This window comes from Microtus oregoni, unplaced genomic scaffold (genome assembly GCF_018167655.1).
Source record: "Microtus oregoni isolate MIOR12 unplaced genomic scaffold, Mior012 000017F_ref0000208, whole genome shotgun sequence".
Lineage (NCBI taxonomy): Eukaryota > Metazoa > Chordata > Mammalia > Rodentia > Cricetidae > Microtus > Microtus oregoni.
In genome coordinates this window covers 34,614,599-34,638,680 of record NW_024543076.1, presented here as the reverse complement: position 1 = coordinate 34,638,680, position 24,082 = coordinate 34,614,599, and the positions used below count along the sequence as shown (strand labels likewise).

The following is a 24,082-nucleotide window of genomic DNA, read 5'->3' as shown; positions in this document are numbered from 1 at the left end:
GGGCCAGGCTTCTGCCAGATCCCCAAATGCCCCTCCACGGCAGTCTCCCTTAGCACTGTCTCCCTCCATGTCCCCTCATCCTGAGCTCTCACGTTTCCATCACCACCTGTCCTCAGACCACTCATGAAATCTCTTCTATTGCCCCTTTCCAGGGAGGTCTGGGAGTCTCCCCATGGATTATCCTTGTTCCCTAGTCTTGCTGGGTCTGTGAATTGTGTATTCTATCATATTGTCTGCAAATAATGGTACTTTGATTTCTTCCTTTTCTGATTTGTATCCCCTTGATCTCCTTTTGTTGTCTTATTTCTCTCACTATAACTTCAAGTACTATATTGAATAGGTATGGAGAGGGCGGACAAGACCTTGTCTTGTTCCTGATTTTAGTAGAACTGCTTTGAGTTTCTCCCTATTTAACTTGCTGTTGGCTTGCTGTATATTGATTTTATTATGTTTAGGTTTGCCCCTTGTATCCCTGATCTCTCTAAGACCTTTATCATGAAGGGGTGTTGGGTTTTATAAGAGGGTTTTTCAGCATGTAACCAGATTATCATGTGGATTTTTTCTTTCAGTTTGTTTATAAGATTAATTACATTGACAGATTTTCATATGTTGAACCATTCTTTCCTCTCTGGAATGAACCCTACTTGATCATGGTGGATGATCTTTTTGATGTGTTCTGGGATATAGTTTGTGAGGATTTTACTGAGTACAATGTTCACGAGTGAAGTTTGTCTGTAATTTTCTTTCCTTGTTGAGTCTTTGTGTGGTTTGGGTATCAGGGTGACTATGGCCTCATATAAAGAATTTGGAATATTCCTTCTGTTTATATTTTGAGGAATAATTTGGAGAGTATTGGTTTTATCTCTTCTTTGAAAGTCTGGTAGAAGTTTTCACTAAAACCCTATGACTCTACTTTTTTTTTTGGTTGGGAGACTTTTAATGACTGCTTCTATTCATTTAGCTGTTATCAGTTTACTTAAATTGTTTATCTGACCCTGATTTAACTTAGGTAAGTGAAATCTATTAAGCAATTTGTCCATTTCTTATAGATTTTCCAATTTTGTGGAATACAAAATTTTGAAGTATGACCTAATCATTCTCTGCCTTTACTCTGAGTCTATACTTATGTCCCCCTTTTCATTTCTCATTTTATTTTGATTTAGATATTTTTTCTTTCTTTTAAGCTAGTTTGAATAAGGGTTTATCTATTTTGTTAATTTTCTTGAAGACCCAACTCTTTGTTTCATTGATTTTTTTTTGTTCTTTGTTTGTATTTCATTGAGTTTAGCCCCCACTTTTATTACTACTTGCCATTTACTCTTCATGTATATATGCTTCTTTTTGTTCTAGACCTTTCAGGTAAGTTGTTAAGCTGCTATTTTGGTATTTTTTTCTAAATTATTCATGATTGCTCTTAGTTCTATGAACTTTTTTCTTAGCACCAACTTCATTGTGTCCAGTAAGTTTGTGTATGGTGTGTATTCATTTTCATTGAATTCTATGAAGTCTTTAACTTCTCTGTTTCTTCTTTGATCCAGTGGTAGTCTGTAGAGAGTTATTCAGTTTCTATGAACTTGTTGGTTGTCTGTTGTTTCTGTTATTGTTGAAGTCCAGCTTTAATCCATGCTGGTCTGATAAGATACTAGAGGTTATTTCATGTCTAACCATTTCTAAGGAAGTGGTGGACATTTTGCATTCAAATATTATTCAAACACAAGCTTGGCATGTATTTTTTAATCATACATGAAACACCAAATGGTCATCCCTGAAAATATACATGCATGCAACATAATGTAGAACATGTGGGCTGTACTTAAGAATGCATATGAACAACACTTAGTGAAAAAAGAAGCCATGCATTTGAAAGAGAGCAAGGAGGACTATATGGGAGGGTTTGAAGCAGTGTTTCTCAATCTGTGGGTCACAACCCCTTTGTGGTCAAAAGACACTTTCACGGGGGTCACCTAAGACTATCATAAAACACATTTATTTACATTATAACTTATATCAGTAGGTAAATTAGTTCTTAAGTAGGAACAAAAATATGTTATGGTTGGAAGTCATCACAATATTAAGAACTGTATTGAATGTTCCCATCATTAGAAAGGTTGAGAAACATTGGTTTAAAGGGAGAAAGGGGAAGAGGAAAATGATAAAATTATATTATAATCTCAAAAGCATAAAAAAATAATTTAAGAAAAGAATGGAAAGGGAGAATGATATAACAGAATGAAGAACTTCCATTATATAAGCACAAAGTGGATTAAAACTATTGTGTTTGGTTAGCACAAAATTTCTAGGAAAGAAGTCATACATTGCCGGTAAAGAATGATATTGGAGAGCTGTTCTGAGTCTGTAAGCAAATATATTGCATTGTTTTCTAAGTTACATTTTTGTTCTATAGATAAGAGGTACCATTAATGAATTTTGACATGTAAATTTCCTAAGATATAAGTGCAAATTATCATAAAAAATAACCCAGCTATAATGTAGAAATGAACTTGAAGGAGCAAGGTTAGTAGATATTTGACTCAAATGAGTATTTGACATAAACCAAATGAAAAAGGCTAAGGACTTAGTTGAGTTGAGCCTGTAGCACTCATGGTGGGGAAGAGAATATGGGTTAGAGAAAGTCATCACAAATTTGTTACCAAATGTAAACAAAGAAAGGTAATCCAGAACTATTTTAAGTTTGTGGCTGCATGAAGGGGTTACTTTGAAATTATAAATGCTATATAAACTGAAAGCATATTTGATAACGAAGAAGTCATTAACTTTAAGAAGCTTGTTTAAAAACCATGTATGAGTGAGTATATGTGATCATTGTCTTTCTGTGTCTGGGTTACCTCATTCAAAATAATATTTTCTAGCTCCATCCATTTTCCTGCAAAATTCAAGATGCCATTATTTTTTTCTGCTGTGTAGTACTCCATTGTGTAAATGTGCCACATTTTCCTTATCAATTCTTTGGTCGAGGGGCATTTAGGTTGTTTCCAGGTTCTGGCTATAACAAACAAATCTGCTGTGAATGAACATAGTTGAACACAAAGCAAAGAAAGTCAGCCTACAAACCATAATCCCCCAAAATTTAGACAACAATGAGGACACTAAGAGAGACTTATATAGATCTAATCTCCATTGGAAGTAGAAAAAGACAAGATCTCCTGGGTAAATTGGGAGCATTGGGACCTTGGGGGAGGGTTGGAAGGGGTAAGGGAGAGGCAGAGAGGGGGACAGAGAAAAATGTTGAGCTCAATAAAATCAATAAAAAAAATTTTAAGACCCTTGAACTGAATGTACGCAATCTGTAACTGATGTTCATACTGGTACTCCAAATACGAATAAAGATAACAGGATTTGGATGTCATTCTGCGTGAATGGTAAAACCCAGTCAGAACTTGTTCTTCTGTCTCCACTGGCAAGCAGCTGAGTTGAAGGGTGATTATCAGTTCTTCAGAATTAAATCAAAGTAATTCCCCCCAAGAACATCTTTCCCCCTGGAAACTGATAGTATTTGCTTGGAGGTATATTGATACCCATTTTTTCTTCCTAGTTACCTGGAAAGAACATTTCTGGAAAATTAAGATTTTCATGGTAAATAAAGAGATACATTTCTGAAAAACACTTTTTCAGTTCATAAGAGTAATTTTATTTCTTTCTTGATATAGATATGAATAATTTGCATTAGTATAGATTTTGCTTTATTGATAGAGATTTAAGGTCAATTTTGTTATATGTATATGTGTTTCTGATCTTGATTAAGGTATTGTGATTGTGTAACGCCTTTCTTTTTTGTTTAAACAGAAAAAGAGGAAGTGATGTGGGAGTGTCATATATCAATCTGTTGATTTCATTGATTAAGCAATAAAGAAACTGCTAGGCCCATTTGATAGGCCAACCCTTAGGTAGGCGGAGTAAACAGAACAGAATGCTGGGAGAAAGAAGCTGAGTCAGGGAGTCGCCATGGTTCTCCCACTCCAGACAGATGCAGGTTAAGATCATTCCTGGTAAGCCAGCTCATGGGCTACATACATTTTTAGAAATGGGCTAGTCCAGGTGCGAGAGTTAGCTTAGAAAAGGCTAGATATAATGGGCCAAGTGGTATTTAAAAGAATACAGTTTCCGTGTAATTATTTCGGGTAAAGCTAGCAGTGGGGGCGGCCGGGTGCCGGGGACGCAGCCCGCCGCCCTTGTTTCAACACTTTCTTTTTCTTTTTTTTTTTGTTTTTTTACAACAGTATTTTTCTGAAGCTTTGGAGCCTGTCCTGGAACTATCTCTTATAGACCAGGCTGGCCTCAAACTCACAGAGATTTACCTGCTTCTGCCTCCCAAGTATTGGGATTAAGGGTGTGCACCACTACTGGTCAGCTTCATCAGAGTAATTTTCCTTAGCCAAAATAACTCCAGGAATATGTTAAATTGTTCTGTTACTACATTAAGTATAAGATCACAAGGTTACTCATTACTATTTATAATATTTAAAAAGTATCAAACATTTGAAATTAGGTAAATTCATACAAGACTCATAAACATTTTTATCATTGAAGATACTCTTATGAGATATAAGTATTGATCTATGTTATCAAATATACAAGAGTACTATTGTAAGATATAATGAGTTGTGAGCTTTGAAAACATGTTAAAGGAATCATTCCTATCTCAGATTTTAAAATAAGCCTGTCTAGACTATGCTAGCTGTTTTTAGTTCTGCCCTTTCTAATTTTTCCATTTTAGAGTGGTCATGTTTTGAAACACTCATCCTTCTCAGTTTATGCTATCATCATATTTTCAAGGTGACATTTCTAATTGTTTGGAGGTCCAGTTATCTGTCACATTTGGTACACTGTGTTTCTCCAAGATCCAGCATGCTTCGAGCAGGCATTTCTTTCTTCAAATCAAATTCCATGATCTGATAAACTCCTTTCTCCCCCTCAAGAAACTGTGATGAAGTCAGAAATCTACATACCTGAAGCAACACTAAATTTTTCTGCAACTTACACTGTTTTCAAAAGCTAAACTGTCACCATTATTTATGTCTTTTGAGTTAACTGGCATTTAAAAATGGAACTTTGCTAGTGGATTATATTTCCTAAAAACAGAGGGTTCCTGGTTCTGACCATGATAAAACAGCAGGAAACAGACTTCACCTCCCACCTTAAGTGCATTAAAGCATGAAAACTGGTCATTAGGAAACATACACAGTGTCTGAGAGAAGGAAAACGAAGAAGTCTCCGTCACAAGGCTGTAGTCAAATAAGAATTCTGAGAAAGAGCACCTTGTCTGCATTGCACAGAGGAATGGAATTCATGGAGACTACCTACAGCAAAATTCTGGAAAGAGGATGAGATGCAAAGAAAGAAACCTGGAAAGTTTGTATGAAGCATCTTGAGCTTTTTGAATTTGAAGGTATTAATGTACAATGCTTGACTTCAGCAGACTAACGACAAATCACCAGAGAAGAAAACATGGAGCCATTTCCCACACCTCTCACCAAACCAGGAGACATTCAAGTGGAAATGGTTCGTTCATTGAATAGAATAGTTAGTGGAGAACAGTTTCACTAGATAGCTGCATGTTGCTGAGTTATCTCTAGATAGTGATAATGAGGCATTGTAAGAGCTGCCAACAGAAGAAAGGTAAAATTGATGTTGCATATAGCCTCAAACTATAAGTACTTTTTGTATATATGACATACAACTAGAGTAAGCATTTTTACATAACAATAGTGCTAGTGTAAGGAATAAAATGGCACTCTCTAGAGAAACTACTAGGAATTTGAGTATATAGACATAAACAAAGCCAATAGTGGAGAAAATGTAGAATATTAAAATCTTCCATTAACCTAAAAAAGATAAGAAATAAAACAAAGTAGATGAGATTAACAGGAAAAAAATATTGTAGGCTTACAAATTTAAGTCTGGGCATTTGAATAATTAGTTTTTAGTAAACAACCTAAATATGTAATTCAACCAATGAGACTGCCAAACTACATTAACAAACAAGACCAAATTATATCCTGTTACAAGCATACCGTTTTACACTATATAATTTTGGGGTATATATCCAAATGATACTCAATTGTGCCACAAGGACATGTACTCAACTATGTTCATAGCAGCGTTGTTTGTCATAGCCAGAGCCTGAAAACAAAATAAATGTCCCTTGACTGAAGAATGGATGAGGAAAATGTGGTGCATTTACACCATGGAATGCTACACAGCAGAAAAAAAGATGACATCTTGAATTTTGCATGCAAATGGATGGAGCTAGAAAACATCATTTTGAGTGAGGTAACCCAGACCCAAAGAGACAATTGTCACATGTACTCACTCATAAGTGGCTTTTAAAACATAAAGCAAAGAAAACCAGCTCACAAATCACAATCCCAGAGAACCTAGACAACAATGAGGACCCTAAGAGAGATAAAGATAGATCTAATCTACATGAGAAGTAGAAAAAGACAAGATCTCCTGAGTAAATTGGGAGCATGGGGACATTGGGAGAGGATTGAAGGGGAGGGGAGAGGCATGGAGGTGAGCAGAGAAAAATGTAGAGCTCAATAAAAACCAATTTTAAAAAAGTAAACAACAAAAAAAAGAAATAACGTGCTTAAAAGCAACTTACAGCAGTGCAATTCCACTGCATATCTATTAACATAGCAATACCACATACTAGGGAGGCTGATGACATATTCTTAGAAGAAATACAAAAGTGGTAGAGCTAGTTAGAAAATTGTTCAGTGGTTTACAAAAAGAAAAAAAAAGCATACATATTTAACATAACTTTTCAGGTACTCTCTAAAAAGCTTTATTTATCATATTTCTTTAATTAGTAGTAAATTATCATAGCATAGTTCCTGCATAGCACAGGATGCTACTCAGAAGACTGCAATGAACTGTGCAATCATACAGCATGAATATCAAAGTTGCTATGAAATAAGCAACTTTGTATGAGGTAAGTTGGACTCAGAAAGTTCTAATACCATCTGTACAGAATTCTAGAGAAGCTAAAACAATTGTGACAGAAGACAGAACAGGGACGGCAGTGACTAGAGTGGTGTCAACTGGGAGCATCAAACCAGCACCAAAGGAGCTTCTGGTGGATGGAGCTCTCTTGCGTGGATAGTGTCCACAGCAATGCATTGGTCAGCCATTAGGGAATAGTGTGCTCAATGTCCTGCATATATTAAAATTCATGAAAGTTAGGTTCCTAAAAGAGGTAAATAAATGGATATAAACGGATCTTTCAAACACAATCACAAAAAGCCTGGAGTGATAATATCAATCAAATTTATTTTCAGAACAAAATTACGAAATATTTTAAAGTCAATAATAATAATATACTGGACATATGAATTAGATTATTATTAAACTGAACCTGATATTTTTTCTTTTATTAACATAGAAGTTTGGAAACTTAATATAATATGTGTGGCTCATTTTTAAATCACCATCAGACATCATTCGCAGAGTATTTCCTGAAATAGGTTTTCCACTGGAAGCATAATGAAAGGTGGAGAAAGAATGATCCTTTTAAACAAATGCTATATGGAAAGCTGAATGTTCATAGGAAAAAGCTTAACATAAATTAATACCCCTTCCTTTCACAATGCACCAAAATCAAATCAATTATGCAACCACAGGGCAGGGAACCCTGACTGCTCTTTGGACTGGAGAGGGAGGGGGAGAGGAGTGGGGAGAGGGGGAGAAGGGTGGGAGGAGTGGGAGAAGGGTGGGAGGAGGGGGAGAAGGGTGGGAGGAGGGGGAGGGAAATGAGTGGCTGGGAGGAGGTGGAAACTTGTTTTTTTTTTCTCCTTTTCTCAATAAAAAAATGGAAAAAAGAAAATAAAATAAAACAAATAGAAGAAACCTTAAGATAAAATTCTTGCAACAAGATATATTTATCTTAGGAATGACAGAGAAAGCACAAGCTATAAAACAAAAAAAGTTTATTAAGTTAACTTTTTATCAGTATTTAGAATTTCTGCCACCCAGTGGAAGAAAATATTTGAATTATGCATTAATGACAAAGACATTGAATCAAGGATATGTAAAATAATGTCACTACAACAACTCACTAATACAACTTAAACTGGGCAACAGATTTGAACACTGAGTTTACAAAGTAGAAAAACAAACGGCAAGCAAAAAGATACTCAACAGTCTTGGCTGTTAAATAAATGCAAAAGAAAAGCAGAGATGGAGACAGAGACCCACACTGGAGCACTGGACTGAGCTCCCAAGGTCCAGATGAAGAGCAGAAGGAGGGAGAAGATGAGCAAGGAATTCAGGACCACGAAGGGTTGGTCCACCCACTGAGACAGTGTGCCTGAGCTAATAGGAGCTCACCAAATCCAGCTGAACTGGGACTGAAGGAGCATGTGATCAAACGGGACTCTGAATGTGGCTGACAAAGGGGGCTGACTATGAGAAGCCAATGATAATGGCACTGGGATTTTTTTTTAATTTATTTAATTTATTTATTTTATTAAAAATTTTCTGCTCTTCCCCACCTCCCTTTTCCCTCCCCCTCCCCCCACTCCCCACATCCCACTCCCCTCCCCCTCCCTCTCTAGTCCAAAGAGCAGTCAGGGTTCCCTGCCCTGTGGGCAGTTCAAGGTCCTCCCCGCTCCATCCTGGTCTAGGAAGGTGAGCATCCAAGCAGGCTAGGCTCCCACAAAGCTAGTACATGCAGTAAAATCAAAACCCAGTGCTATTGTCCTTGGCTTCTCAGCAGCCCTCATTGTCCACCATGTTCAGAGAGTCTGGTTTTATCCCATGCTTTTTCAGTCCCAGTCCAGCTGGCCTTGGTGAGCTGCCGTTAGATCAGCTCCATTGTCTTAGTGGGTGGGTGCCCCCCTCGCGGTAGCCAGTACCTGGAAACAACCTAGATGCCCTTCAATGGAAGAATGGATGAAGAAAGTGTGGAATATATACACATTAGAGTACTACTCAGCGGTAAAAAACAATGACTTCTTGAATGTTACATGCAAATGGATGGAAATAGAAAACACTATCCTGAGTGAGGTAACCCAGACCCAAAAAGATGAACATGGAATGTACTCATTCATAATTGGTTTTTAGCCATAAATAAAGGACATTGAGCCTATAAATCGCGATCCTAGAGAAGCTAAATAAGAAGGTGAACCCAAAGAAAAACATATAGTTATCCTCCTGGATATTGGAAGTAGACAAGATTGCTGGACAAAAATTGGGAACTGGGGGTGGGGTGGGATGGGGGAAAGGGGAGATAGGGAGAGAGAAACGTGAGAAGTCACTGGGATTTGATTCTACTGCATGTACTGGCTTTTTGGGATCCTAGTCTGTTTGGATGCTCACCTTCCTAGACCTGGATGGAAGGGGGAGGGCCTTGGAATTCCCACAGGGCAGGTACCTGGCCTTCTCTTAGGACTGAAAGGGGAGGGAGAAGAGGGAGTAGGGGAACTGGGAGAAAAATGGGAGGAGGGAAGAAAGTGCAAATGTTGAATGGTATTATTTATAAAGCAAAAAAAAAAAAAAAGAATGGCAGGTTATTTCAGAGAGAAGACAAAGCAGAAATTATGAAGCTCAAGCTATCATTTTAAAGCCCTTATTCAAATTTATCATCTTCCTTCAAAAACCATTTTCTTTTGTAAGTTTTTTCTTTGTAAATTATTTTCAGTGGTTTCACTTTCCCTTTTTTATAGCCAATTCTCATTAATATTTGCCTCAATTACCTGTGGTATCAAACAATATACTAGCTTTGCTTACCTAAAAAAAAGAGAGAAAAAAAAACAGAGAAGGCACCATTACACACGTTGAATAGCTGAACTTAGAAAAATTACCATGTTTGCTTAACTTCACACAAAGTTTCTCACACATCCTAGCAGGGATATGAGTGTCACAACACGGTGATAAATAATTCAGCAAAATTGAATGGATATATATATATATATATATATATATATATATATATATATATATCACGTGACCTAAGATTCTGCTTGTTTACCTAAAATAAATGAAAGTGTACATATGAAGAGTTGTTCACGAAATGCCCTAGAACCTTGATCAGAGTAGATAATACACAACACAAGTTTAATGTCTCTCAAGAGGTGAAAGGGAAAAAAAAATATAAAATAGAGGTAATCCTTAGAGCAGTAATACAGTAGGTACCACACTATTACAATTAGAATACTCTAGAAAAGTCTGATCAGTATTAATTTTCAAAAATTAATTCCCACAATCTGAAGTAATTTGGAATTGTTAGGAAAGTTGAAGAAAATTTGGGAAGGGTTATAGAAATGTGTTCTACCTTGATTGTCATGATGTTATATGTTAATATATGTTTGTCAATACTTACTGTTTAAATTTTGTCACTTAATCTCCCATGCTTATGTCCAAATCCCCAGTACTTCATAATCTAACTTTGAACACAGAACCATTGCAGATGCAATTATTTAAGAAGAGACCATATTTGAGTAGGGTGGATTTCTAATCCAAGTAGGCTAGTGTCCTTTCTGAAAGGAAAACTCTATAAGAGAGTCACACACATCTGTGAAAAGTGATTCTCTATCAAATCCAAGAAATGAACAAATTGCCAACTAACCAAGGGAGGACAGGAGGAGGACACAGAATTGATCAGCATATCTTACTACCATCAAAGGGACCATTATTGTCCAGCCAACATCTTAGTCCCCAAAACTCAGACTCTACAATTAAAAGTATGCATATCTCTTGAAATACTGTATATGGCACTGTAATTACATCAGTTACAAAAAACTTAACTCATCCAAACAAATAATTGTAAGAACGCATATTCTGTATCTGAATCATACTACAATATATTTTCTTTGAGATAATTGAGAATAGTTCATTAAAATCTGAGATAGAAACCATGCAATCCATTAGAAAATGTCATATGTCATATTTTAACTCCATCATCTTATTTTACAAATATACTAATGCATATGTAATGAACATTTACAAAGTATTTTGGAAACATGAGGTAATTTCTACCATGTTCTTCTATTTACTATTCAATACTGTGAGACAGATATTATTATAATAACATTATTTATTTATAAATTTTGACAAAATACTATGGTATCCAAGAAAAAGAAATCAATAATGATACGATAATATAAAATGTCTTCATAAAAATTTAGTGTTCAGTCATGACTTGCTCCGAGTTTTACACACCATTACAATTTAATATTATCAGGCATTTGGATGGAAATACAAATTTTGTTGTAGTTTCTAACAAGACATTTCTAGTAACTTCTTCCCCTTTGTTATTACTTATAAAAAATGCCACTTTTATTTCACTCTCAGCCTCTAGAGCTGATCTTTATTCTCAAAACTAGGAACGAAGTAACCAAGTTTTAACTAATCTCTAAAATCTGGTATGTTATATCTTCAAATTATTTCATTTCCATAGAAGCATTATTTTGCTTTGTAAACATACTACTTCCAAGCACTCTTTGAAGCTGTTGATATTTTTAGAGATTATTTTGTAAAGCCTACATCTTAGTGTCAGGTGATGAGAAATTAGCTTGTTTGTGTTTTTGTCTGTTGAGCCCTTCCATCTTCATGCCTTGAACTTGAGGGTCCTTTGGAAGTAGGGGTCTAAGAACAAAAAATGATGTTTGAGGAGACACCTTGCTGGGAGTAGAAAGTATAATATCCAGTCATCTAGCTGTCATGTTTTCAGGATCCCCATAACTTTATGGACATGGCATATGTATTTCACTTTATATTCTTTTTTATGAATTGAAGGAGGGAAAATAATTCATTCTATTCTCTTGAAGGTGTAGTCAACTCATTCAAAATTCTCAAGTACTGAGATTATAAGGGTTTGCCACCATCAGGTTTTATGTGATCCAATTCATATCTTTGTCCATACCAGGTAGACATTCTACCAACTGAGCTACATCTGTAGCCCTCCTCTAGCCTCTTGAACAGGTCAAAATAGAGCCCCTTCAAAAAGCAAAGAGACTTTCCCACAGCTCATACCATCATTGACCAATTGGTGCAGGTGAGGACCAAAAAATATAGAGAAAGCTTCAACACCATCACCACATGCATTTGCTCAGTTAAGTGGCAGCATCTCTGAAAGCAAAACTTGCCCCAGCTTCTTACACCTTTTTCTCCTCTCACATTGCTGTTCTGGGTCCTGGGAACATACGGAAAGGACGGTTACAAGCCTTGGCATGGGGAAGGGAGAATGAGTTTAGAAAACTCCCCATGACCCCTCCTGGAAGTTCAAAGGTCTTCTGGATCATGCTTGGAATTGCCTGAAGCCTTGGTGATCTCCTCTTCCTCCTCCTCCTTTTCTTCCTCCTCTTCCTCTGCATGCCCATCACCGATCTTCTCCTTCTATTCCAGGTTTCCTGTAGACAAGCAGTTTCAGAGGCTTGGAAGCACATGACCTTCACAGAGAAAATGCTGCAGGGGCTGCTCCTGATGGTGGAAATACCAGTCTCCCACAACATCTTCAAATTCCTCCAGCATAGACTCGCACTGCTTCTTGAGGAATGTGACCTACACATTGGGCTCGTCCCACAGCTCCAGAGGGATCCCCAGATCCACTTTCACTCCCTTCTGTACCAGGCCTGGTCAGTGTTGACATGGTCTGACTCTGACCATTGGCATATCTCAACAAGCCCATGTGCTCAGCGTGAACACTGTAGTCCAGGATCTGCTCACATAAATTCTCCAAAGCCTCTTCCAAACTTGTTTCGGAAAGCCTGTAGGGCATGTGTCTCTTCCTCTTGCCTGTGTCTAGCACCTGTCCCAGCTCCAGAACTTCTTGAGATAGACTGGTGCAACTCAGCTCTTCCTGAAGCTCCATGCTCAACAGCTTACACACTTATCCACTGTTGTATTCCTCAGTACCTCATCTGGCACAGTAGACTGGGTTCGCAAAGTAAGAGTCTCCTTTAGAAGGGACAACCTTCGCATATGCTGGACAAATGTTCTGTATCATCGTCCTCCTTTTTTGTCGTCTCAGTCCACGCACTGTATGCTACCAGGATGAAAAGCAGTATTTCCAACCACACAGGTCCCATGACAAAACGCTGTCCTCACATACACACAACCACTGTGTCCCTTCATAATCTAGACAATGTTTCGAAACATTTAGAGTCTATGTACTAGTGTCCAGGAACAGGGATATAATCATAAACCTCTGGTTTCTTACTAGAAACAATTGATGTATAAGATTACAATGGTATTTATCCCCCAAGTGTTGGCAGAAACTGCTTGTTTTTTCCCCAGCCACCCAGACTCCCAAAATAATCATAAAGAAACTTTATTAATTAAACCATTGCTTGGCCAATCACTTAGGCATATTGTTACCTATCTCTTACATCTAGAATTAACCCATTTCCATTTTTTATATTTTACCATAAGGCTCGTGGCCTACCTGCAAGGTTCCAGCTGGCAGCTTGCATCATTCCCCTCTGTTGGCTACATGGCATCTCTCTGACTCTGCCTTCTTTCTCCCAAAATTCAGTTTAGTTTTCTCTACTTAGCTCTACTCTGCCCTATCAAAGGCCAATGCCGCTTCTTTATTCATTATCCAATAAAAGCAACACATACACAGAAGTACTTCCTACACCACCCCAGTGTAAGTCATTCTTTATCCCTCATTCATTTGCCTATAAGCCATTGCATATAAAATGTTACTTAATTAACTGTCAGATTGCTTGTGTCCCAAGCATGTCAACCTACCTCCCCATGAAGATTGTGTTATTATAAAGTGCGTTCTTTTGTCTCTTTACTCAAACTGAAGACAAGAATGCTTGGTGAATATATTGTGTGATGTCATAAGGTTACTCAATCAAGGATTCTCTTTAATCTCAGCATTTTAACCTTACCGAACTGGATATGGATGCTCACACCTGGAAGCCCAGCATTCTGATGCTGAGGCAAAAAGATTTTGCAAAAATTCAAGGCAAACTTGAATTCTAAAGTAAGCTCTAGGTTTGTCTGGGCTATAAAATGACACACTGTTTTGAAATAAAAGGACTTTTGAGGCTTTGAGGATTTTTTTTTTAACCTATGGTAGAGCACTAACCTGGTAAACAATTGGGTTTGGTTCCTAGCACTAAAGATGAGACTGGGATGGGAGAGAGGCTGTTGAGAAAATGTCCAACCTTCTCTGCTCCAACATTTATTACTCCAGACACGTAAAATATAATATCTCTTCTTAGCTACCTTTAAAGGCATATTTTAACTACTGTTTGTAACAGTTTTAATCTTTAGATTCTCTACAATAACTTGCACTTTCTGCTTGCTTTTAATACAGGAATTGTCTTTCTTCCTCATCATTTTTCTTTATCTAAAGTTCTCATCATTATTAGTGATGCAGAAAATTTTCTTCTATCTTACCTTCTATACTGTTACATGATACCTTTACAGTTATATAGTGTTATCATATCCAAGGAACATATACATTTGACTAAATGCATAATACTTTTCTCTCTAACAAGAATCTATTTTCTAACAAAATTTATGCTTATAAGAATTTCCACAGCAATTAATATAACCCACAGAAGATTGGATAAAACTCAGTGTTTTCCAATGAATGAAACAAGAATGCACTAGGAGACACCACTGTTCATTCGCTAGTCCTCACTGTACTGTTCCTAGCCATGCTGTTGTCATATGGTCATTTAAAACTTCTTGGTTTTGGAACTTAATGACTCAGTCTGTTTTCTTCCATAAAAAATGATATTTAAAATTAAAACATGAATTTAGAATATGAATTCTTCATTTGCACATCTTTTGTGCATACTTCTTTTGAGTTTATGAGTTATATTCATGTGAGTTCCCTGTTTTTCAGCTTCCTAACTTTAATTATAAGCATAATTGGTAACTAGCATGATTTCAATTAGATAAAAATTCATCATTATTTTGGGTACTGTGACCAGGGGGATGTAACATGAGGGCCAGGCTTGTTGGGGTTTCTGTCCCACCTGGTTCCCCTAGCCATTTAGCCCCAAAGAAAATCACACAGAGGACTCCATAAGATTATAAACTGATTGGCCCATTAGCTCAGGCTTCTTGCTAACTCTTATAACTTATATCAACCCATTATTCATATCTTTGTTAGCCATATGGCTCGGTACCTTTCTCAGAAGGGCAGATCACATCTTGCTTCTTCGGTGATCTGGGAAGAACTGGGGAAAGAGCTCCCTTCTTCCCAGAATACTCGTCTTCTTATCACCCCACCTCTACTTCCTGTCTGGTTGACCCACCTATACGTCCTGCCTGGATAATCAGCATTTATTCAAAACATGATTGACAGAATACATACAATTCTCCCACACCAACTCTCAACCTTGGTCAGCCAAGTTTCTTATTTTGGAGAGCAACAGTTAACACAAGACTTGTAACTATCCAAGGTGGTGCAAATAAGGAGCTATGCTACTCCCCAGATGGAATCTGTGTGTCAGTCCTGTCCCAGCCTCCAAGGCTTAGGGAACATTGTAGAAGATGGAAGGAGAAGAGCCAGAAGATGGGGAAGAGTCCTGGAACACGCTAGCCTCTGGATGTGACAAGACACAACAGTGGTTACTGGAACAGACCTTCATAAGATCAAGGAGGGGGAGATAGGTTCTTCATTTCCCAAGCCTACTTGAGAAACTATTGGCAGGTGACAGCTGCTGATGAGAAGAAAGTCACTTTGCTTTGGTGTGCGGGTCAGGGGTGGGGATTGGTAGACTGTCCTGCCCCAGTGCATGACTCCACAACTGCGCATATGTGCGAAATGCTAGCTGCATTTAGTGGGTTACATAAAAAAGAAGATCTGAAATTGAAAAGGAGATGTGTTGGAAAAGATGTGCCCAGAGGATCTGGAGGAAGTGACTGGGGGGTGGCTATGTCCAAAATGCATTGTGAATGTATATGGAATTTTCATTGACTAAAATATTAAAACAAATAAATGGCCATCAGTATATGCAAATAACCTAACAAATTGGGAGAGTGATTTGCTTTTGTTTGGCTGGAGAGATGGCTCAGTGGTTAAGAGCATTGCCTGCTCTTCCAAAGGTCCTGAGTTCAATTCCCAGCAACCACATGGTGGCTCACAACCATCTGTAAAGAGGTCTGGCGCCCTCTTCTGGCCTTCAGGCATACAAACAGAATATTGTATACATAATAAATAAATAAATAAATACATAAATAAATAAATAAACAAACAAACAAAAATAAATAAATAAAATGCATAAGTTATTTTAGTAAATGAAGAAATATAAAGCAACATGCTGTCTAGTCAGATTTACAAGCTCCAACAGTGATACTAACACTATTCTATTAACATTGACCTCTTTTTAAAAAAATCTAAATACAGAGAAATGGGCGTATTAATTGCCATAATCCTTTATTTTTGTGCTGATGTCTAGCATGATGGTGGGAGAAAATATGTACTTATGGTGCCGGAAAAAATGGTGAACTACTAGAATGTTCATGCAGTAATATTGACAATGACTAGTTGAAAGCAGTTTTTATCTGAATAAAAATCACCTGAAGAGCCGGGCAGTGGTGGCGCACGTCTTTAATCCCAGCACTCGGGAGGCAGAGGCAGGCGGATCTTTGTGAGTTCGAGGCCAGCCTGGTCTACAAGAGCTAGTTCCAGGACAGGAACCAAAAAGCTACAGAGAAACCCTGTCTCGAAAAAAAAAAAATTACCTGTAGAATTTTACTATTTGGCAGAAAATGGGTAGGAAAACTGACATTCTCAAAGTGCTCATTATTTAAAAAGAATGTTATTAAAATTTTCACACACATGCTGTACATACTAACGCCTCTCAATCTCCCCCTATGTCTCCCACTGCCCTAAAAGATTCTCTCATGTTCATGTCTATTTATTTTGTTTTGTGATCCATTGAGATCAAACCAGAGCCATTTGTGTGACAAATATTTAGAGCTATTCACAGGAGTTTAGTGGGCTCACTGGTAGATATACAACTAAAAATGGTTAGTCCCCTCCTCCCAGAATCCATCAATAGCTAACAGTGCAGAGCTGTGGGGGTTAATATTTTTCAATTTTATATAAACTAGAGTCACCTGGGAAAAGGTCATCTTATTTGAGGAATTACATCTATCAAATTGGCTTGTACACACTTCTACAGGGATTTTAGCATCTCATCTGGGAAGACCCAACTCACTATGGGTGGCTCCAATCTTGGTAGGTGGTCCAGGATCATTTAAGAAAGCAAACTGAACAAGCCATGGAGGCAAGTTAGTCATGGTTTCTACCTCAGATTATTGCATTGGCTTTCCTCAACAACCTGTAAGACAAATAGCTCCTTTCCTTTCAAAGTCGCTGCGGGTCTCAGTAAAAGAAGCCTAACTAATAGAAGAGGTAAAAGGTAAAGATTCATGAGCATGCCTCCTTTCTTGACTGAGTTTTGATAAGGCATCCTTGTGTGGGCCCAGTGCAGGTAACTACAGTTTTTGTGAGCTGATGATCAGATGAATTGAATGAGTTTAAAGAATGGTGTTTCCTAGCCCAGCACCCTCTCTATCTTCTAGTCTTCCAGTACTTCCTGCTTCCTCTTTCACAATGTTTCCTGAGGCTTACAGAAATAAGTGACTTGTAAAGGACTGGCCCACACATGCCGCTTATTCTATTGCATCCTGGACAGCCAAAAATCTCATTAAGCTTAAAAAACTATATATAATATGAGGCAAATCTATAACATAGACAAATTAAAGGGTGTTTCAGGAGACAGAACAGAATTCATATCAAAAGAATTTTAGGAAAATTTATGCAAGAATTTCTGTTTAGTGAGGCATCCATCAGAGCATCAGTGAAATGAGGACAGTGAATAAAAGACAGTCAAAGCAATCTTCTGCAAGTGATTAATTTTAACATGTTTCTGGGAAATTAATAAGTTCACCAGCAGAAAAAAAAAGTAGCGTAACACGATAGGTGAAGAATTTTCTAAAGGAAAATAAAATAAAAATGAGTTTGATAAAACTAACATATGCTGGTGGCATATTGCATGTTTGATGATATTCTCTTCTATCACATAATATACAATATCTCAATTCTTAGCATCATCATTGTTTGTATTTATTTTCAGGTAAAGTGACAGTGGTACAAGAGAGCTTAGTAGGGTACCAAAAGACACTTCTTAGGTATTAAATATCTTCTAAAAAAGCAAATGCTTTTAAAGAGCCTTCAATTTCTCTATGAGACAGAATTTTAAAGAAGGGACCAATCCTATCTGAGCATGGAGGATGCACTGAAGAGGAAAAGATGTGAGGTTAGGAGCAGATACCTCAATAGTACGGAGGATTCATGGTGGAGCTATAGACTAGGGACAAGTCTGAAGAACCTAATGCCTGTCAAAAATGATGGGCATTCTCTAGGGAGAACTGTAACCAGAACACAAATGAGGGAAAGCCACACACACATATATAATGAGGAAAGTTAGAATTACACACTTGTACAAAGTGTCCTTATTAAATCTAGCTCTGAGAACAGTTTTAAAAAAAAGATAATGTGTATTTTGGGGTAAAATTCCCAGAAGATTATGCTTTATAAGTCTTGACTGCATTTTGAACAATTTAACTGTCTTCCAATCCTCAACAAATGATCAAGCAATTTGACTTATTTGCAAACTACTTTTCTGAAACAGTCTCTAAGTCTCTGCGTTTTCATTTTTTTGTATCACCCAGTTTTCTTGCTTGCTCTGATACCTGCATGCAAATTACCTCCATTTTATGTACGTCTAAACACCTGGTCATTTAAAAATATTTGAAGTATTTTCTGCCTGTTCAGCTCTTTTTTAATTATAATCATTCCCTTGCTGTCTGATGCTTTTCTTCCCTTTTATGAAATCCATAGCTCTCCTCTTAATCAAAGTGTCTCTTGTTATAATATTTCTAAATAAATGACCATTTCCCAAAACAAATAACTACACTATTAGGTGGACTCTGTGGGTTTCTGCTAATAGCCACTGACTTAAACTGATGTCAGAAAGTCAAATTTAGAAAACTAAGGTTGACCGTGCTCTCTCATTTAGAAGAATTCCACAACAAAGCATGCGTGTAAAAGTGAAATGGTCTTTTGAAACTGATTGATTTTAATACGTGTATGGGAGACAAATAAGTTCACCAGCAGCAGGGAAAAAAAACATACTAACAGTAACATTTTTACAGAATTTAGGTATCAAAGCACAGTACATTTTCACAGAAACAAAAATATCACCACCGTAGGATGACACTAATGGGAGGGTTATACACAAAGCCATTTGCCACTATGAACACCAGTGGTAATAAAATGTAACACATCAGTTCATCCTCATTAGACTTTTTATTATACTTCCTGGCCTGCAGGAGTACTTGCCAGGATACAAGAGAAAGCCATGTGAACTCGGTCCTAAGAACACTAGCAAGCTCAGGCGGCCACGCTACCCTCTAGCTACTACATGATCACCAGGCTTGTTCTCAACAACACACTTGGACTTGACCCCACATACGACCCAGGCCGTTCCAGGGGAACCAAATATTTTCACTTGGAAATTAAAAGATTATTTTATACAAAATAACAAGTGCAACATGAGGACTTAATAGTCTGCATAACACCAGTTAACAGAAGAGAAAAACGACCCAGTCTTAAAAGGAGAGACAGAGATTTCGAGTAGGTAAGAATGGACAGAGGACTGGCAGAAGAGTGACTTAAATGTTTCCTTCGGTTTTAGGGTTGTCTGCTTTCCAATGCACCAGATAATTCTCTAAGGCCGTTCACATTCACTGTTTGGAGTCACTTTATTAGTGGCATATACAAAGCACCATATAATATAATATACGAAATGTAGACCATTACGACTATGTAATAAACTGTAGAAATAACTGCTAAGAAAATATAGCAATATTCAACACAGGATTTCTAAAACCATTAAATGTTCAATACTTTCCCCAAAGCTAATGTCCCATGTTTTATTTTATAGACTTTGCCTCTCAAGAGTGACACTCATTTGCACTCTGGGGGTGGGCTGGCAATACTTGCTTTCTTCTGTACAGTTACAGTTCTATACAAAACTCAGAATCGTGGTATGTGAGGCGGTCTTTCCAATTCCTTTCCAAGAGTTCCCTGTCACACAACAGCAAAGACCCGGAATGCCTTTCCTCCTGTAGGGTTCTGTAAACTGCAAGAGCACAAAAGATACATTGAGGTCATCTGTGCATATAATCCTCCCCATCAATCATTCTCTCTGAGGACAGGCAAGCAAGTAGCTCCATGAATCCAGATGGCCCAATTGTGTCAGACTGCCGTAATTTACACTTACTGGGAAGCTCGGGGAGGATGACATAATCCTCTAGATTTTGCTTGCTGACTGAACTGAAAGTTTACTAAAGAAACTTGAGATGCTTAAAAGGAAGGAGAGCAGCTGCTATACAGTTCACAGGACCTGGGGCATGTTTTCACGCATTGCTACCTTAAACTCTAATACAGCAGAGTTAGGCTACTATTTCCTTAGCATTAGAATTTATATTTCCAATTATAAACTCTAATGCCATCACACAGTCTAAGTCATAGCATCGATAGTTCTCAAAATTTTTTTCTAATGAAATTTAAAGTTCAAATCTGGAAAGCCCTAATATCTCCTCACTAAAATGGAAATAAAGTAACTCATTCTCCCTCTCTCTCTCTCTCCTCTCTCTCTCTCTTTTCTCTCTCCCCTTTCCCCTCTTCTCTCCCCACCGTGCCATTTTGAGCTATTTTTATTTTAAAGCATAGTGAAAGCAATACAGAACCAAATATTTTTATTCTAAATACATATCTTATTTGCATTTTACATGAAATTTTGTTTTGTAATAATTAAAATAAACTTAAAGATGAACACATTGAATATTGCTAAGGACAAATGGAAATTCCTTTCTATGCATATTCTCACACAATGAGGAGGGAGAGGAACTTAACGGGAGGAAATGACAACGCTCGTGCAGATGACCGCACAGAACATGCCCATGTGCCATGCCAGGTCTTCAGACACACACAAAAGCAATCTAACGCCATCTTTCCTTTTGCAGGACACAAGCTAGAAGTCCTGGGAAATGTATGTGTTTGAAGTGTGTCTTTGTCCATAGTAATATCCTGAGCAAATCTGCATCTCTAAACTTACAGAACAAGAGTTAATCGTAGTGATTGACTGTTACATGACCTTGGGTATAATAAGTACTTAACTAATTTGAACCTCAGCAAACACATATGTAAATTAGGGTTCAGAAATCTATTCTTCAGCTGAAGTATCCAGCAGACACAGTGAAAGTGCTAGGATATTCACAGTAATTAAAAATCAAGTGCTATCCTAGTTCGGGTAGGATATCACTTATATTAAAACAACAGTTTTAAGTGTGAGGACTAAATGAAATTCACTTAGACTGGAAAAGGTGTGTTAGATTTTATAACTCGAGGACCTGTTTTATATGTTCCACCTGCTTAAGAAGGTCATGAACCAAGCTTTAGAAAGTCACCTTCTCAACCATGGCCTCCTGATATCATCCCATCTGAAAGCAGACACTCAGTGTGTGTCTGAATTGGGGATGGAAATCTGGACTTTCCTGTCGTAGAGTTCTTAGAGAAACTACTGGAGACCTGAATCTTCTGCTATGATTTTGAAACATGATTCAGGAAATAGCTAAAATGTAGACTTCTGCACAAATAAATGGAACTTCACATTTGTTCCATAAATATTGATGATTTTAGAAATTCACCAAAAGCTCATTTCTTTTAACATTTATTAATAGTTCATACAATGAATAGATGAATTTTTCCAAGTCATAAAAATATGTCACACTAATGAGCTGAACAACAGAAAATAGCCTGAAAGAATTCATTTATATCACACTAAGTATCCAAGTTCTAAATGAAAAAGAGAATTTATTTCTAGGGAAAATAAGACTTATTGTTTTGTTCAAATACTTTATCAGATAACTGGATTAGAGTAGTACTCAGTGCCTTGCACACCTAGAAAGAATTAAATATGAAAACTAATCTAGAAAATCTGAAAGAGGATGAAGGAAATTTCCTTTTTATAAGATCAATTAACAAAAGAGTGGTTCTCTAGGTAATCCGATTTTCATGTTGCTTTTTCATAAGCCTGCAGGAGACAGCCACGTCTGGTACTTCATCCCAGAAGGACCAGCAACCATGCAAGGATTCAAAGGAAACACACTGTTCAGCCACTCAGACACCACTAGAAGAAGAGCTATAAACAAGCAAAAAACAAGACAGACCACCAACTAAAACATAAAGTGATGCTTATCTTGCTCGACCTTACCTTTCTGAGAAGATTCCATTTTGAAAAGAAGCAGTGTACATCTTTCTCTTGTCCACAGGCATGATGTCCACGTAACCGCCTTGGTTTCGAACCACCCCAGCATGCACTGCGGCTCTGCAGATACTTGAGAGCTACAGAAGCAAAGACAATACACCATTAGGAAGAACTCCCCTGCTGCACTTGCCTAGCCCAGACTTCTAGTCTGAGGTCTCCAATATCTACTTGTGCAGGCAGTGAGCAGCAGATACGTAATGTTTCACGTACAAAGGAGTGTTTGGGAAGTCACACATCAAACCGATTCTCAGCAAGTCTGAATGCAGAGGCTAAAAGGAGCTAGCATGGTAAAACCACTCCAGCAACTAATATTGGAAACACCTGTCGTGTCCAGAAAACCTAGTTTTATAACCAAGGCAACACAAAGCAAATGAACTCCTTTTCATTCTTCAAGTGCTATTTGCCATTCACAAGTCTCAGCCTTTGCTAGTGGTTATTGGGACATACATGATGAAATGATCACAATATGGAGGAGATGACCTCACATCAAGATTTTACTTATACACAACTCAATCATGGCTCTATCCATATCTAAGAGCCATTTGCCAGAATGCATGAAATGGAGATGCATTTGCCCCAACGAAAATAATCTATGTTACAGCTATGTTACTGTGCCATGCTCATACACTTAGCTACAAAATCCAAACTGAACAGAAAGTCTATGGAGAAGAAGTCTTATTTAATGTTTCAGGTCTAAATTTCCAATATTTAAAACCACTGTCTTCCAAAGTCAAAGTCAAATCCTTTTTTTAGACAATGGAAGTCTTTCCTGGATCCAAGCATTATCTTCAATCAAGTTGCTCTATGGTAATGTGTCAGTATCTTGGAATTGAGGCAATACAGCACAGGATGCACATGAAGTATTTCAGCACCCCAAAATCCATTTCACCACCCTGCACTCTTTCTGCAGCCTGTGGCAGGTCTCCATTCGTTATCTCATGGATGGTTTTATAAGGATTTAAAGATTCACACAAGTGTGTGTGTCTGACCTGACCTTGCTTTATCATGGTGTTCTGAACTCTGTGGCATCCGTCAGTACTGATTAGCTCCAAGAGCCTGAAGGCCAGGGTTTCTAATCTTTCTGTTTTTGCTCTATTACAAACTGCTGTCTGTCAAATACTGTGTATCCTTCCTCTGAAGAAAAGGCATCTCACTCAGCAGGTTAAAGTCAAAACTGCATTGCTCACTGTATCCAGGACAGACAGACGCTGCTCAGAATAGATTAAATTAAAAGTAATTCTCTGTAGATTTCAGTAATTCCTCTTGCTTTATTAAAATAGTATTATCAGCACTTTCTCCTCAAGGCAATGAAAACGCTTGCATATGACATTCACGAAAACCCAAGTTCTATAGATGTTTTTAGAGTATTGTTTTGCTTGCCGCTCTTACGGAGTCCAAAGGTAACTTTTTATCCATATTTTAAATGACTATATTATTGAAATGATTCTTTTCATCTGTGAATACACTGGAATTTTGAACACATGCAGAATTAATATGGTTTGTGATAAGCTACAAAAGATGTCCATAGTAGCAAGTATACACTATATTTCTAGCTCTGTAGCAGAAAGAGAGCCACATGGAGGGGAAGCCAAAACGACAGGGCGAAGCTGGCCGATTCCTCCATACCTTTCTACACCAACTTTAACTGAGAGACAAGACACTTTGTGGGAGCTGAGAAGATTGGCAGGTGTCGTTTACAGATCTGCTTTTCCTGCGTGACAGGAATCTTCCAACTCACTCTAGCTAAA

General features: G+C 37.6%; 1 protein-coding gene and 1 pseudogene across 2 annotated transcripts in view; both read right to left on the bottom strand.

Annotated features, from left to right (window-relative positions):
- Nucleotides 1-12,243: 12,243 nt before the first annotated feature.
- LOC121458222 lies at nucleotides 12,244-13,070 on the bottom strand (annotated as a pseudogene).
- A 6,028-nt stretch (nucleotides 13,071-19,098) lies between these two features.
- Crispld1 (cysteine rich secretory protein LCCL domain containing 1) overlaps nucleotides 19,099-24,082 on the bottom strand; it is a 31,998-nt gene continuing 27,014 nt past the window's right edge. For both annotated transcript variants that reach the window (XM_041667680.1, XM_041667682.1), the window contains 2 exons: nucleotides 22,281-22,411; nucleotides 19,099-20,144 (listed from right to left, as the gene is read on the bottom strand). In XM_041667680.1, the coding sequence (XP_041523614.1) occupies nucleotides 20,093-20,144; nucleotides 22,281-22,411 (183 nt within the window). In that variant the 3' untranslated portion in view covers nucleotides 19,099-20,092. The remainder of the gene's footprint in view (nucleotides 20,145-22,280; nucleotides 22,412-24,082) is intronic.